The 15,223-nt window shown below is 30.8% G+C and overlaps 1 protein-coding gene across 1 annotated transcript in view; it reads left to right on the forward strand.

Annotated features, from left to right (window-relative positions):
• Btk29A (tyrosine-protein kinase Btk29A) overlaps nucleotides 1-15,223 on the forward strand; it is a 122,167-nt gene extending 106,944 nt beyond the window's left edge. Inside the window, exons 5-13 of the mRNA XM_076417363.1 lie at nucleotides 5,260-5,325; nucleotides 11,299-11,427; nucleotides 12,261-12,454; nucleotides 12,522-12,693; nucleotides 12,888-13,056; nucleotides 13,113-13,231; nucleotides 13,294-13,412; nucleotides 13,473-13,606; nucleotides 13,681-15,223. Coding sequence (XP_076273478.1) covers nucleotides 5,260-5,325; nucleotides 11,299-11,427; nucleotides 12,261-12,454; nucleotides 12,522-12,693; nucleotides 12,888-13,056; nucleotides 13,113-13,231; nucleotides 13,294-13,412; nucleotides 13,473-13,606; nucleotides 13,681-13,782 — 1,204 coding nt within the window. The 3' untranslated portion in view covers nucleotides 13,783-15,223. The remainder of the gene's footprint in view (nucleotides 1-5,259; nucleotides 5,326-11,298; nucleotides 11,428-12,260; nucleotides 12,455-12,521; nucleotides 12,694-12,887; nucleotides 13,057-13,112; nucleotides 13,232-13,293; nucleotides 13,413-13,472; nucleotides 13,607-13,680) is intronic.

Consider the following 15,223-nt stretch of genomic DNA (forward strand, 5'->3'; position numbering starts at 1 on the left):
TTCCGATTTAAATCTAACATTATTACAACCGGCTTTGTAGATCCAGTGGTCAAAGTAACAGGACTGTCCTCCTACTGCTGGATAGTTGCAGGTTCGAATTCTATTCGGATGTCTTTGACAAGCAAGGCGATGATTAATACATCAATATGTATTTACCATATTAAAATAAAAGTAAATTACTTAAGCTAAAGTTAAGAATACACTTACACACGTTACCAAGTTGGTGTGGTTTCCTTCGCATCCATCTTCTGATTTCCTACGTGTTGTCCACTGGCTGTATTTCTTCGGTGATTACATAGTGATAAGCATTGGTAATTAATTTTCAACCTTTTTTCAGGGCAATAATTGTTATCTATTGCAAGCTTCTTGATAAGTTGAAGATATTGGTGTCATGCTACCACTCTAGTTACAAAATGCGCGTTGATTGCCACGAACACATGATAAGCAAACAATTCAGAATATTTCAATTCATGCCTTATAGGCAAAGCCACAGACATCAAAAATTCTGCTAAAGTTAGTCAGGTTCCCAAATAATGAAAGCAAATAAGCTTGCCTTGAACGCTATCCAAATATAAAGATGTTTAAATATCTCATGAATCTAACACCTGACTGTATTTTGTATTTTAGATAAAACAGTTAAAATACTGTAAATCTAACATCATTTCAACCGGCTTGGTAGGCCCAGCGATCAATATGGATATTTTTCAATATTTTTTTCAAAGAAGTATCGATAGATGATCTCTAAGTTGGTCTCTCGCAAATCGATGAGCTTAACGCCGAGATCCAATCAATCGTTAGCCTACAGACCCTGTCCGTTCGGATATAATCGTAACAGCACTTCGGGTATAATCGTGTACTCATGGTCGAACAATTTTTTTACGATATGATCGGCATTTAAAATGCAGCATCCAAGAGAAGTAGATCCGTTGAGGTTAGACTTCTGATAATAAAAGTTTTCTGCTGTTTCGTATTTTTTTTTCTGTGTTCATTATTGGATGTTGCATGTTTACTAGTGGGTATTCATGTCTGAAGAAGGACATTTTTAAATTAACTACTTGGTTAGTTGACTTTTAATTAAAAAGTAGGAAAATTCTATTGAAGAATGTTGAACGGTTTTGTTAGAATATTTGACGTATTTATCTATCTTTATATCAGTTATGAACTAATTCAGTTATAAAAATAACTTATTGTTACTGACTAAATTAGTAGAATTAAATATAAATTAATGTGTGCTATATAAAATCAAAACAGTGAATTTAAAGGTAGTGCTAAAAGTAACAACTTAATCTGATGACTTGATTGTTATTTTAGTTAAAGAATGTTATACAAAATTTTTCTGGTTTACAAGGGTATAATTACAAAAGTAAAGGAATTACAAGGATAAAAACACATATTGAATTGTAAAATTTTATTGTGATTTAACAAATATTCATGGAAAGTGTTATAATAACCCGCAAAAAATTATGAAAATGGAAGATTTTTTCAATTTACTTGTTAGAATGACTACGAATCTTTTTAGTTGTATCTAATCTAAAAAGTTAATTAAATTATTAGTCAAGACATCACTGTACAAAACATGAACTCATTACCTATTTGATTTTAAATAGAAAGGTTCTTTCTTCCACTTTTCTACCTTGAGAGTAGTAGCCGTTAGATCATTAGGGTGTTACTAATAATTAATATTACGTGTTTTCATGAAACGATTTGTCAACTTTTGTCAGTACATTTATCCTTAGTGTATTATTCTCTACCACTCTAGCATTCTGCTAAATCCTATCAACAGTTACACCTGCAGTCAGTTGATCTTTGAGTTTATTCGCTTTCGCTTTTATCAATTTTTTGTAACAAATCTCTTATTTATGCCCCACATGTGTGTATATTCAAGGACTTCACCTTCACCTAAAATAGATTTTTTTATTATTTAATTAATAAAAAATTTAATTTAATTAATAAAAAAATATTGTTACTAGTCGTTTCCGTCTAACCTACAATTTGTCTTTATGATAACTTAAATCTAGGTATATACTAGGAGGACCCATTGGCCCTATCTCAGTCTCTGGTGAAATAAATGTTTATACATGTTACTGCTGAATTGTTTAATATATGCACTTCACTGCACAACACTACACAAGATCAGATGTTTGATTCTTTTGACTATGTGTCCTGTTCTGATTGTATCCAATAGTTGCAATATTTCAATATTCGTATGACCATGGAGTCTTTCCTCATGCCCTCTTGCAATTCTCTTGATTTCTTTACTGACTGTGGGTATCTGAAGGTCTGGATGTAGGTAATCAGTCCTATAGTATTTGCGTACACCCACAATACTTCTCAGGACTGGAATTTATTATGTACTGATAATTATGATTTTCTTCCAATTAGCCAGTACATTTTCCTATATTTCAATTCCAGTTCTTTTCTTTTCTTCTTTATATGTTCCTTCCGAAATTTTGCATCGAAATTCATTCCTAGATATTTAGCGTTGTTGCTATATGGAATTATAGTGTTATTTAATGTTATTGGTGCTTGTATGGTCTGTTTATAGATGAACTGCACATGTACAGATTTACTTTCATTAATTCTTATTTTCCAAGCTTGTGTCTAATTATTTATATTGTCACTTGCCTGTTGTAATTTTCGTGAGGCTTCTTCACTATTGCCTCCGATAGCTATAATCGCAGTATCATCAGCAAATGTAGCCATCGTAATATTTCCAATTGTGGTATATCACAAGTGTAGAATAGATAAAGATATATCATCGGTCCCAGTACACTTCCTTGTGGTACACCTGCTTTAGCTTCTTTTATTGTAGAGTAAGCTTCTTCTTGCTTGACTCTAAACATTCTGGTTGTAATGTATGATTTTAATAGTTCGGTGTGTTGTTTTGGTAGCATTTTCTGTAGTTTATGAACAAGGCCTTCATGCCAAACCTTATTGAAGGCTTATGATACATCTAAAAATATAGCTGAGTATAATTTCTTACTTTCGTAGGCTTTTTCAATAACATCTGTTGTGTGGACCTGATCAACTGTTGAGTGCTTGTTAATAAACCCAAACTGGTTTGTTGGTATTAGGTTTTTTCTCGATCGGTTTTATTCTTTCCTATTTTATTATGATCGGTTTTATTATTTTCAACAGGAGTTTTTCAAAAACCTAAAATAGATGCTATTAATAAAACATATAACGAGTAAAATATAGTTCGAATTGTTACCAGTCAATGCACTTTTGTTATTATTCTTGACTGACAAAGTCTATTAATAAATTGACTACCTCTAGCTGGTGGCTGATATTCTGTATATATATATTTTCATAACGTTAGTTGAAATAATGGATTATATCCAAAAATGTTTTCTTGCAGAGTTGATCACTAAATTCTCTCTATAAATGTAATATTTATTTTGATAAATTTATTCAAAATAATTTAAATAAAATCAATAAAACAATCAAAGGATACTTACTTTTGGACTTCCATTTTTAAAACCAATTTTTATGGCTTTTGCTATTAAAAATATGCTCTCAGCTCTCTATCACACTGGCAGGCAGCGTCAAAAATTGCGATCGTCCGGCGATTATTCCCGATTACAAAACCCGAACGCACAGGCTCTACAGTTTAACGAATACTCGAGATCCATGGTTCGGAGTCCACGTTATATAGTAGGTTCAGACCAGATAAACCCTAATTGTTAAAGGAAACTCTATATTTTACAAAAGTCTACAAAAAACCCAAAATATGTAAATCGCGCACGAATCGCTTTTCTTTATTCTTCTTCTTCAAACCTATACTCAGTCGATTGTTGTTTTATTTGGGACTCATACGCATAGATCCAAGTTTCATCACTTTGCTTTTGACGCACCGCGATTGTATTTCTTTGCAAATTACATTACTTTTACAAATTGTGGGATCCACAGTGAACAAATCTTTTTAACAGCTAGATGTCCATGCAATATCTTAATAATTCCCGTCATAGTAATGCTCAAGATTGACTCAATGACGGTAGGTGACATTTTGGACGACCAGATTATAGGAAATATACCAACTGTTTTTGATTTTTTTTTTAAATTATGTATTACTGCCTTTATAAAGGTTCTCTCTTCTAGTTTACGAAGGTTACTGGTTCTGTTAAAAATTATTTTCTGAATTAATCTTGTAGATTAAGTGTATGTAGACTTTTTCTTTTTTATTTTCAAATATCTTATCTAGAAAACTGTTGCATATGTTGGAAATACAATATTAAGTATCCATAATAAATGTTCGGAGATATATATTTCAATGGTCCTGTTCAATGCCTTTACCCTGTTAACAACAATTAAAAATACATGTAATAGAACAAGGGGAAAACGCAGCAAAATATTAATTCCTATACGATTACGGGTTATTCACTGACTGTTGAAGACTTGGAGTTGGATTGTCTTTTATCGATTCCTTTTAAATAGTAAGGTAAGGCCCCTTTAAAGTTGAATGCTAAAATAATGCTTGATCTCCTCCACTGATTATTTTTAAAACTAATTCATAACGAACGCTCAATTTACTGCATAAATATTTTATTGTTATAGTGGTTTGTACGTCCCGTTTATAAAACTAGTTTACAATGCTATGTTTCACCACTTACATGCGTGAGACACGATTAAATTCGTTATTCCAACGTTTCACACTGACCAAGGATGGGACTTCATCGCCAGAAGTCGAAGTAACAAATCGCTCTGTCTTGATAATTCATATCGAAAGATAATTGCATCTTTTCACCGACACAAAACTTTCACAGTTGTCACTTTAAACAACACAAGTTACTCCAATAACAAATCGTTCTGAAGAAGATTATGTTTATAAAGGCCAAACTTCAAATCGCAAACGTCAGATGGGGCCTAACAATACTTCAGTATTTGCAAGGCTCAAAATATAGCAACCCTCGTATCAACAAACTTTGGAACGTTGTGTTTACGAATGAAAGTATTATTTATTGTAAATACGGACCTGGCGATCGAAATTTTATTAGACGAAAAAAACCTATTGGTATATTAAGTCTTATTTTAATACTATTACTAAAACAAAACAGTTAAGTGAAATATTTTAAGCTGTAGAGAAGCAGAATGGTTGAGTTTATTATTGTATATACTATATTGTATATACTATATATATATTATATTGTATATACTATATATATATTTTCCAAAAATATGTAAATGTTCATATCGATATATATGTTTTTTTTTGAATAATCAATTATGGTTGCTTTATTTTATATTTATTTTATTTTTCAGCAACATTGGATTTATACCTAGCAACTATGTCAAAGAAAAAGAATTACTTGGTCTTCAACAATACGAGTAAGTATTATTTTCTCTTATTAAAATTTCCTTGATGTAAAAGTCGTGTCAGTTCGTAGACTCTGACTCTGAACACTTGCTATTGTTTATCTAAATTAACGTTTAACATAATACCCAACAGGCGATATTATGTGTACTGATGTATAACAATGAAGTTATATAATAGCCCAACAAAATGCAAATATAGCTGCGAAGTATTTTTTGTAAAACATTTCACGTAGTAAATAGAAAGTCAAGATGTGGAAAGTGATTTTTGTACAAAATTCGTAATTCCTCCAATTAATGGAATACAGTTATATATAGTCTTTTCAAAGTTTTTTAGTAATGCGTCGTGGATATTTATGACGTTGAAACATTACAATGTTGCCGCATCAACTCTGAGTTTTAGTTTAGTTTGGCTTTGCCATAGAAGAAAATTGGAATTGGAATCTAAATAAAATAATTGAACAAAAATGTTATCAAATATAATTTATTTTAATATTATAGTACATCTAATGCATATATTATCGAAGGACTTAAAATTACAATTAAGACCACAAGTATAATAGTTTGTAGGTTAGATTCGTAGGTAGTATTCATTCTTTCCTCATACTTTCTTACCTAATGATTATGTTTAATTTTGGACAATTACAATCATATCTGTGCGCACAAATCTTTCACGCCCTACAATACCATTTTCTACAGTTATATTCAATTTTAAGTTTCCTTCAGTCACTTTCACTTTACGACTCACTGTCCATTTCAAACTAAACTGTTAATTTCTAATCTGTCTAAAACATATTCACGATTCCACCATTTATCAATTACTTCCTTTGTTTGTCTTATCGAGTTCATCCAAACCGAAGGTGTTATGGTTGACAATGCTTCCTTCCACATATCGAAATAGTTTTTGATGGAATGTCCTTCTCAACCAGCAATATATCTGCAATTAACTATTAAGAAATATAATGCCTACAAAACCCAATTGAATTCTATTGTAACTTTTACCCTTTTCCATCAATTTTTATTGTCTTTACTCTTTTTTTGTTACTGTTTTGCCAAGAGTGCCACAATGAACCATTTTGAAATATTCAAGTTTCTTATATTATTTTATGCCTTTAACTTAATTTTTTAAGGTAATGCCCGGAAGTTCCATTAAACATCGTTATCTTTACACCATTTAAACCTTATGCCCTGTAAGAGTGTATGAAAGGATGTCTTACATCTCTCAAAAAGCTGAATGTCCCTAATTCTTTTATGTATACTTTCCAAAGAGACAATTTTCTCTAAAATAATTTTATTAAATTACGTTTATATATATAAAATAGTTTGTGGACTTACTGTTCTTATACGTTTCGTATATTTGGTCTCGAATAGAGCCAATATTAAGATGGTCAAGATTTGTCACCCACTTTGTAGACGGTTTTTCTTGCGTGAATCTAACGTATTTTTCTTCATTTTATAAGCGATATTGTTCACAGTACCCAAGGTAATATTTAGCACGGCAGCAACCCGCTAAAAAACATTTTCAATAAAATTGTAGGGACTTATATCATTTAATATCATCAATAATTACCTCTCTAACAGAATTTACCGGCAAAAGGGGGCCTCCGTTATCTCGTTCCTTTTTGAAATAACCTATTAAAGCTGCAATCAATTTGTGACCCTGAATATCTATTGTTTTCGGCATTTTCAAACAAAGTAATATGATATATTACTTAGCACTTAGGAGCAACTTAAAATGTATCAAAATAATCAAATGACTAAAATAATGTTCGCCGGTTTATAACCTGTAATAATTATAACTAATATTTTGAATAATTTAGAGTACATCTGACAACCGGACGGCGACCAGCTGTTAGACATGCAAAATTCTTGAAAGCAATCGTGATAAGAGGTTTTAACTCTTATCTATAAATTATTGTGGCAGTATAATTAACTGTAGTTTTTAGATATAGTATAATGTTAAAATAAATTATATTTGGTAAAAATTTTGTTTAGATTAGAATTTTTTGTATGTCAAAGTCAACTGAATTAAAATTGAGAGTTGATGCGGCAACATTGTAATATTTCGACATCACAAATATCCACGACGCATTACTAAATAAACTTTGAATAGACTATGCGTTATATTAATAGCTATTAAACATATCTAGAAGACTATTAGTTTTTGCAATTGTGTAAAACTAAGGAAACTATCAGAAAACAATAGTAACAGGAAAATATTGCCGGACTGTCTTAGAGGGGAAAGAACCGTTTAACCAACCGTATTTTTTGCAACTAGTAACAGCACATTCCTTCACAACTTTTGAACTTGCAAAATACTGTTATATCTAAACATTTCACAACAAAATCAGGAACTAAAAATATATATTAATCGAGCTTAATTGAGTATTGCCAGGCAGTGAGCCCAAAAGGGGTATCTAAATACATGATTTATGCAATTGTTAGTGTCGATTATTATCTCATTTGACACGTCAAGGTTGATCCCAAAGAATTTAAAATAGAATTAGCAATTTTCACAATAGCACTTGAGATAAACATTTAAAGGTATATTCACACATTAATTCAATTTACTAAAACGATTTATATTTAACACAGGGCATTTTGAAATTCCACTAGTAACACACAGTATAGTCTATTCAAAATAGCAGTGGTCAAAACTCAGATATTTACGATGTGTAATGTATTGCCTATTGCAGTTTGTAAATTCGCTTATTAAATACCAAACAATATTTTCCTTCTCATTTTACTATAGTTAAAAAAAGATACAATGCTACTGAATAGGCCTGCAAGAGTCGTTCGGTTGTCAAATGTCTGCAAAATTATTCAAAACATTAGTAATAATAATCGGTTATAAACCGGCAAACGTTGTTTTGGCGGCTTACTTGTTTTGATAAATTTCAAATCTCTGCTTAATAATTAATTACTCTGATTGAAAATGCCGTGACTGTTGTACTATAATGTTAAAATAAAATAAATGTCAAAATTAAATACGGCAACATTGCGGTATTTTGACGTCATAAATTGAGATGAAGTGAGTTCAATGCTATTGTAGATATGCTATAGATATAGCCCGTCCAATAAAACAGGCAATTAATGTCATAGGTGAGGACGTCGAATATGTTGCCAATTGCAGTTTGTAAAAATGTAAAATTCGTTTTAAACCCGGAGCCGATCTTTCCTTCTAATTTTATCTTAGATAAAAAGACATTCGATGCGTCGGAAAATGTAACTGCACCAGCCTATAAATTTGGATTTGAATTGGTGGAAGTAGACCGTGTTGCCAAATGTCTACAAAACCTTTAAAGCATTAGTCATTATAGTTAGGGATTATAAACCGGCAAATGTTGTAAACCAAAATTCAAACTTGACGTATACAGCCAATAAAACAGCCAATGCACGTCATAGGTGATGTCGAATATAGAGCCCAATGCAATTTGTAAAAATGTAACATTGGTTTTAAACTCGGAGCGGATTTTTTGTTCTCCTTTTACTATAGTTAAAAAGAGAGAGAAGTCTATAAAATTTGATTTGTATTGGTACTTGTCAACACTGTTGTCAAATGTCTACAAAATTCTTCAAAACATTAGTAATAATAATTAGAGGTTTCGTTTGGCAATACAATTAATCACAATGCAAATACGGATTTTGTTTATCGTACAATTTTTTTTATGAAATATTGTATATTTCAATATTGAGGTAACAGCATCGATATATTTAAATACGTACATTCATATATTATTGATGTATTACGTTTGCATTTACAATTTTCACACTTCTAATGTGCCCTAAATGTCCCTAAATGTCCCTTGCATGTTTGGAATCATCTCTTGTAGTTTTATGTTTTTCATCTAGTAGCATTTATGTACTTGTATACATGCACTATAACACATATTCAGTGTCAGTACTCATTACATATTCTTATTAAACGTATATGCGTACACATCAATTTTTTTATGATCTGTAAGAACCTTGATTTTACTATTCACATATACAAATTTTAATGTATACTACCAGTACATTGTCTATTGTCTGTCACTATATGAGCTTAAAAAAATACCCTACCCTAGTAATTTTATTGATGTTATCGCTTCTGGAATACATTATAATTTGTATTCATATTTTTAATGTTAGCTACGTTTCTGTAGCATATCCAAAGTAACAATGAACCTGCGTCATCTCAATTTATGACTTCAAAACGTCGCAATGTTGCCACATCAACTCTGGGTTTTAATTTATTTTGGCTTTGGAATATAACAAAATTTTAGTCTAAATAAAATAATCAAATAAAAATGTTATTATCTTGTATCTGGTCTTACTCAGCCTGGTTACTGGCGTGACTGGGATCATTTTCCTTGTCGGATTTTACACTCTTGTCTAGAACATTCACAAATTTTAAACAATCACAAACATAAATTTACGACCATGCCCCAACAGGATTCGAACCCGCGGCTATCGCAACAGTATGAAAGTCCCATCGCCTTTACCACTGCGCCACCAAGCCGGCATAATTTATTTTAACATTATAGTACTAATGCATATATTATCGAATAATTTAAACTACAATTAATTATACAGCCGCAATAATTTATAGATTAGAGTTGTTTTATTATATTTACATTGGACTCTTTTCCACGCCACCCATGATGTAGGGTTTTAGGCGCGTTTTTTCTTATATAGAGGTATCTCCTGAAGGTGTAGTTCACCTAATTAACAATTGTATATCCAAGTAATGTATTTTACTGTCATTAGAGAGAATATTTACCTTTCTTGTTTCATTCGATGGTGTTTCCTTGTCAAGTCATTTTGATATCATACATTCTAACATTAGGTTATGTACAATTACACGCATATCTATACACAATATTTCACACTCTACAATAAGATTTGCTACAGTTATCGTATATCAATTATATAATCATTTTTAATTGTTTCCACTCTCGCCTGTCTTGGAATTTGTCAGCATTGAATCATAAGTCTAATTCAAGTGAATAACTAAGCTGTCAATTTCCAATCTATCTAATATTTGTTCGGGATTTCATCTTTTGTCAATTTCTTCTTCAATGCAGCTGATCAAGTTAATCCAAACCAAAAGTGTTATTAACCAATCCAAATCAACAATTCTAAGAAGAACAAGAACAATAAGTCTACATTGAATTATTAATAAATGTTATCACTAATAATACCTGAATCAATTGTTATTTTAACGTTTACCTTTTTCCATCAACTTTTATTGTCTTAACACTATTTTTATTATCATCTTGCCACAAATTGAGATAAGTCTTTCTTGATATTATTATATGCTTTTAAAAATGTTATTCTTTTAAAAGCAAAGCTGGCTTCGGCATTTTCATCAAAGTAATAAGATTTGAAATTTATCAAAACAAGCAAAGTGTTATAAAAACATTTGCCGGTTTGTAGCCTGTAGTTATTTTAATTAATATTTTGAATTTGAATTTTGCAAACGTTTTTTTTTAACTTTTAACAATTGGACTGCTTTTGCACAGGCTGGTTCAGGTTGCAGGTTTACATGTTCAAACTTATCAGACATTATTGTCTCTTTTTAATTAGAATAAAACGAGTAGGAAAATATTGTCTGATTCTAAAACAATTTGCAATTTGCGGTAGGCAATACATTTTGATGACGTGAATTCACTATTATATATTTTTTAATTTTCCTCTATCATCAATAAAAAACTAAAGTTTTGTAATTTTTTCATAAATTTCGTAATACTCATGAATTAAGTTTGAACCCCAAAGTGCTTAAAATAGAATTGTTAGTATATCGCAATTTTCACAATATCACTTTAAATAAACGTTTAAAGATATATTTATAGAGTAGTACACGTAAATATAATGTAATAAAATGATTGATATTTAACAAAGAACATTTTAAATCCCAATAGGACCACACTGTAAATATACAAATCATCGTATCGTCCACATTCACATCTAAAACGCCGGTTAATGTTGTTTTTTTTTTGTTTTCAGATGGTATGTTAACGATATGTCAAGACAGAGATCTGAATCCTTATTGAAGCAAGAAGATAAAGAAGGCTGCTTTGTAGTAAGGAATTCCTCAACAAAGGGGTTATACACGTTATCCCTATATACAAAAATGTAAGAGGATACTCCCATTGTTCAGTTCTATTTCTATTTATACTTGAGGTTTTATCGACGGTTCGAATTAATAAAAGAGAGTATGTAAAATTAACCAAATTTAAAGGTAGTGCCTTCCGTCATGAATAAAGCGCGATTAAATCAATTTATTAGTAGCACTGAATAGATATGATATTATTTTAACTCAGTATTCACTTCATCGAACTTCAATTAACTAAATTTGTAAAGAATATATTATGTTTATAAGATTTTAATTGAAGAATGACTGGAGATTTTTTAATATTATTCCTCACTAATATTGTATGCCCTTAATTTCTTATTAAATATGATAATTAATAATGGTAATTGAAGTTTTCAAGCTTCAAAAATGTATTTGGATATAAAAATTTTAAATAATTGATTACTTTGTTTAACCTAATAAAATAAAATTGTATCATTGTATTTTGTACAATCAATAATCAATAGTAAACTCATTTAAATGTTACCATATACAGTTGATATATGCTGTTGTGGGCTGAATGCATATGTTTATATTAATGAAAAAAATCTTAATAACTGTAGTGGAGTTTTATAACGAACCAGGCTATTAAAAGTCAATATATTCCCGCAATTATAGTAAATTTCGTTAAATATTTTCAAGAGGCACACCTTGGTTATTTATTCGTTTACACCTAAAGAAATAACTAAAAAATGCGTTAAAGTCGCAATAATTGATTTCTGCATCGATAATTAACAGAATTAATCGCATATAAATGTCAATAGGGCGTGGTATTAACATCTAATCTTAACAAGACGTACATTGTTCAGTTTCATTATGTAATGTATGCTTTTAGACCTCATCCTCATGTTAAACATTATCATATTAAACAAAACTCAAGAGGAGAATTTTATTTATCCGAAAAGCACTGTTGCAACTCCATTCCCGAACTGATCAATTATCACAAACATAACAGTGGAGGATTAGCGTCCAGACTAAAGACGAGTCCTTGTGACAGACCAGCTCCAGCCACAGCTGGCCTAAGTCATGGTAAATATCATAAAATACATGCACATAGTCCTTTTAATATCGATTTTATAACCGTTATATTTTTTAGATAAATGGGAGATTGACCATAATGAATTAATGCTACTTGAGGAATTGGGGTCTGGACAATTCGGCGTTGTTCGTCGTGGTAAATGGAGAGGATCGATTGACGTTGCAGTTAAAATGATGAAAGAGGGTACAATGTCTGAAGACGATTTTATTGAAGAAGCAAAAGTTATGACGTAAGAATTTAGTTGATTTATAGAATTAAGTTTGCATGATTATTCAGCTATAAAGTTTTGTAAAGCACTACCTCCTGATTTGAGCATGTCAATCATATTTCACATATATTTATTAGCACATATCGATAAATATTTTTGTTAATCAATTAGTGTAGTTGTTAGAATATTTGAGATGGTGGTATTGTATTTTTCAGAAAATTGCAACATACAAATTTAGTGCAATTGTATGGAGTATGCAGCAAAAACAGACCCATTTTTATAGTGACTGAGTATATGAGACATGGATCTCTGTTAAACCACTTACGAAGACATGAGCAATCCTTGAGTAGCAACCAAGGCTTATTGTTAGATATGTGCATACAGGTAAACATCATTTTATACACACTTTTATATTTTATTAAAGGATTTTTATATCATAGGTTTGCAAAGGAATGGCATATCTCGAAAGACATAACTATATCCACAGAGATCTTGCTGCTAGAAATTGTTTGGTTGGCACTGAAAATATTGTGAAAGTTGCTGATTTTGGTCTTGCAAGGTAATATATATGTTATATTAAATATAGAAATGTAAATTTCACTTAATATATTTTAATTCCAGATATGTTTTGGATGATCAGTATACATCATCTGGAGGTTCCAAATTTCCTATTAAGTGGGCACCGCCAGAAGTATTGAATTACACAAGATTTTCCTCAAAATCAGATGTATGGGCATATGGTGAGTTCAATCTGATTATTAAAATGAATAAAGAATGAGCAGCAATGAATAATGTCGTAGGTGTTCTGATGTGGGAGGTATTCACTTGTGGAAAGATGCCATATGGTCGATTAAAAAATTCCGAAGTTGTTGAAAGAGTTCAAAAAGGCATTATACTAGAGAAACCAAAAGCTTGCTACAAAGAAGTCTATGACGTAAGAGTCTCTTTATAGAAAATTATGTTACACTTTTATTTATTTATTTATTTATTTATTTATTTATTTATCAGGTTATGAAAAAATGTTGGGCTCCACTGCCAGAAAATCGCCCATCATTTCGCTCACTCAAAGATACTCTCATGAATGTTTCACAAGGCATTTTGGTCGATTGACTGGCCCGTCTGGTGTGCGACACAGTTGCCCGAGGTGCTTCACCTTCCACAACCCCTTGCAGTTCCCAACAACAAGATGGTTATGAAGAGGCATGGCTAGGAATTTGCAGAACACTGTGTAGGGAGGCGCGCAGGGCGAAAAGAAGTGCCAAATACGAGCTTCCGTGAGAATTCTTTTCGACACCTAATCATATGTGAAGGTATCGTCATCACGAACTTATGTTTTTGATGATACTGCAAACTGCGTAAACACGATTGCACTGAACCATATTGAAACTAACGGCAGAAATGTGTATTTTTAGTTATTTTGATTTTTAGGTGTACTTTAAACCACTGGCAACAAAAAAATGTTCTTTGGCAGGTGACAATAATACCGATAGTTTGTTCTCGAATTTACTATTAACAATAACTTTCTAAAAATCACTCTTATCTTACTGATATTGTGCTGTGTTTTAGATGTACTTTTGTTTTAGTATAAACGGTGAATTTGTAGTTGAGTTAATAACAGTAAAGTCAGTGGGGCCAAATCAATGTCTAAAACTAACATAAGTAAGAACAACAGAAACTAAAAACAACTGCCTATAATTATTTTTTTTCATTCGGTTTAATTACTGTACAGTTGAATAAGATGCCTTTCCATAAAAAGAAGCGATTTTAAATGTCTGATTAGATGTATCTTTAAAAAGGTATACTAACTATTATTCTATTCCTTCTTGTAGGCATCTTGTTTAATATAAATGATCACTCGTCAATAAACACATAACTTGCATGATATAACTATTTTGTGATATTTATTTTAGTTCGTTTTTAAGTCTATGTTTTTTTTTCTTGCAAATTTATGTCAGAGTTGAGCCAATGTTGAACCTATAGTGTTTATCTTCAGTTACATCTGCTCACCCACCCCATAAGTACACTGTTACCATATTACCTGTTAAAAGACTTTGACTTAAATTTGCTACTAGGTTTCTATTGTTTAGACAAGTGAATTTCTTACAATACTGATTATATCCAAACGTGAAGTTAAGTATACCTCTTAAGATTTATGATGTAGCTAAATTATTAATGTTTAATATGGCTGTTAGATTTTTATTGTGGAGGACTAGAAGGAGAAAAATACAGGTCTGCTTATGAAACTAATTTCATCAATACAGTTTACTTTATTAGTTTAGTTTATTACATATTAAGTTTTTCTAAAGTGTGTATGTGAGGTATTGAAACTTGCAGTATGGAAATATCACGGTTACCGCGCCAAAATTTAAAAAGCAACTACATAGTTTTTCTTTATATGCATAATGGTAACTCATATTTCTTATATCTGATATATATTGTAAAATATTTATTAATCTTTTTTTACTCTAAAAATTATATAATTTTTTCAGTTTTTATGGATCATGTGTATATTATTTTAGATTTAAATTAAATAAATATGTATGTAAGAAAA

This window comes from Rhynchophorus ferrugineus, unplaced genomic scaffold (assembly GCF_030347505.1).
Source record: "Rhynchophorus ferrugineus isolate W39M unplaced genomic scaffold, kcgeb_rfMv2 rfM11, whole genome shotgun sequence".
Taxonomy (NCBI): domain Eukaryota; kingdom Metazoa; phylum Arthropoda; class Insecta; order Coleoptera; family Curculionidae; genus Rhynchophorus; species Rhynchophorus ferrugineus.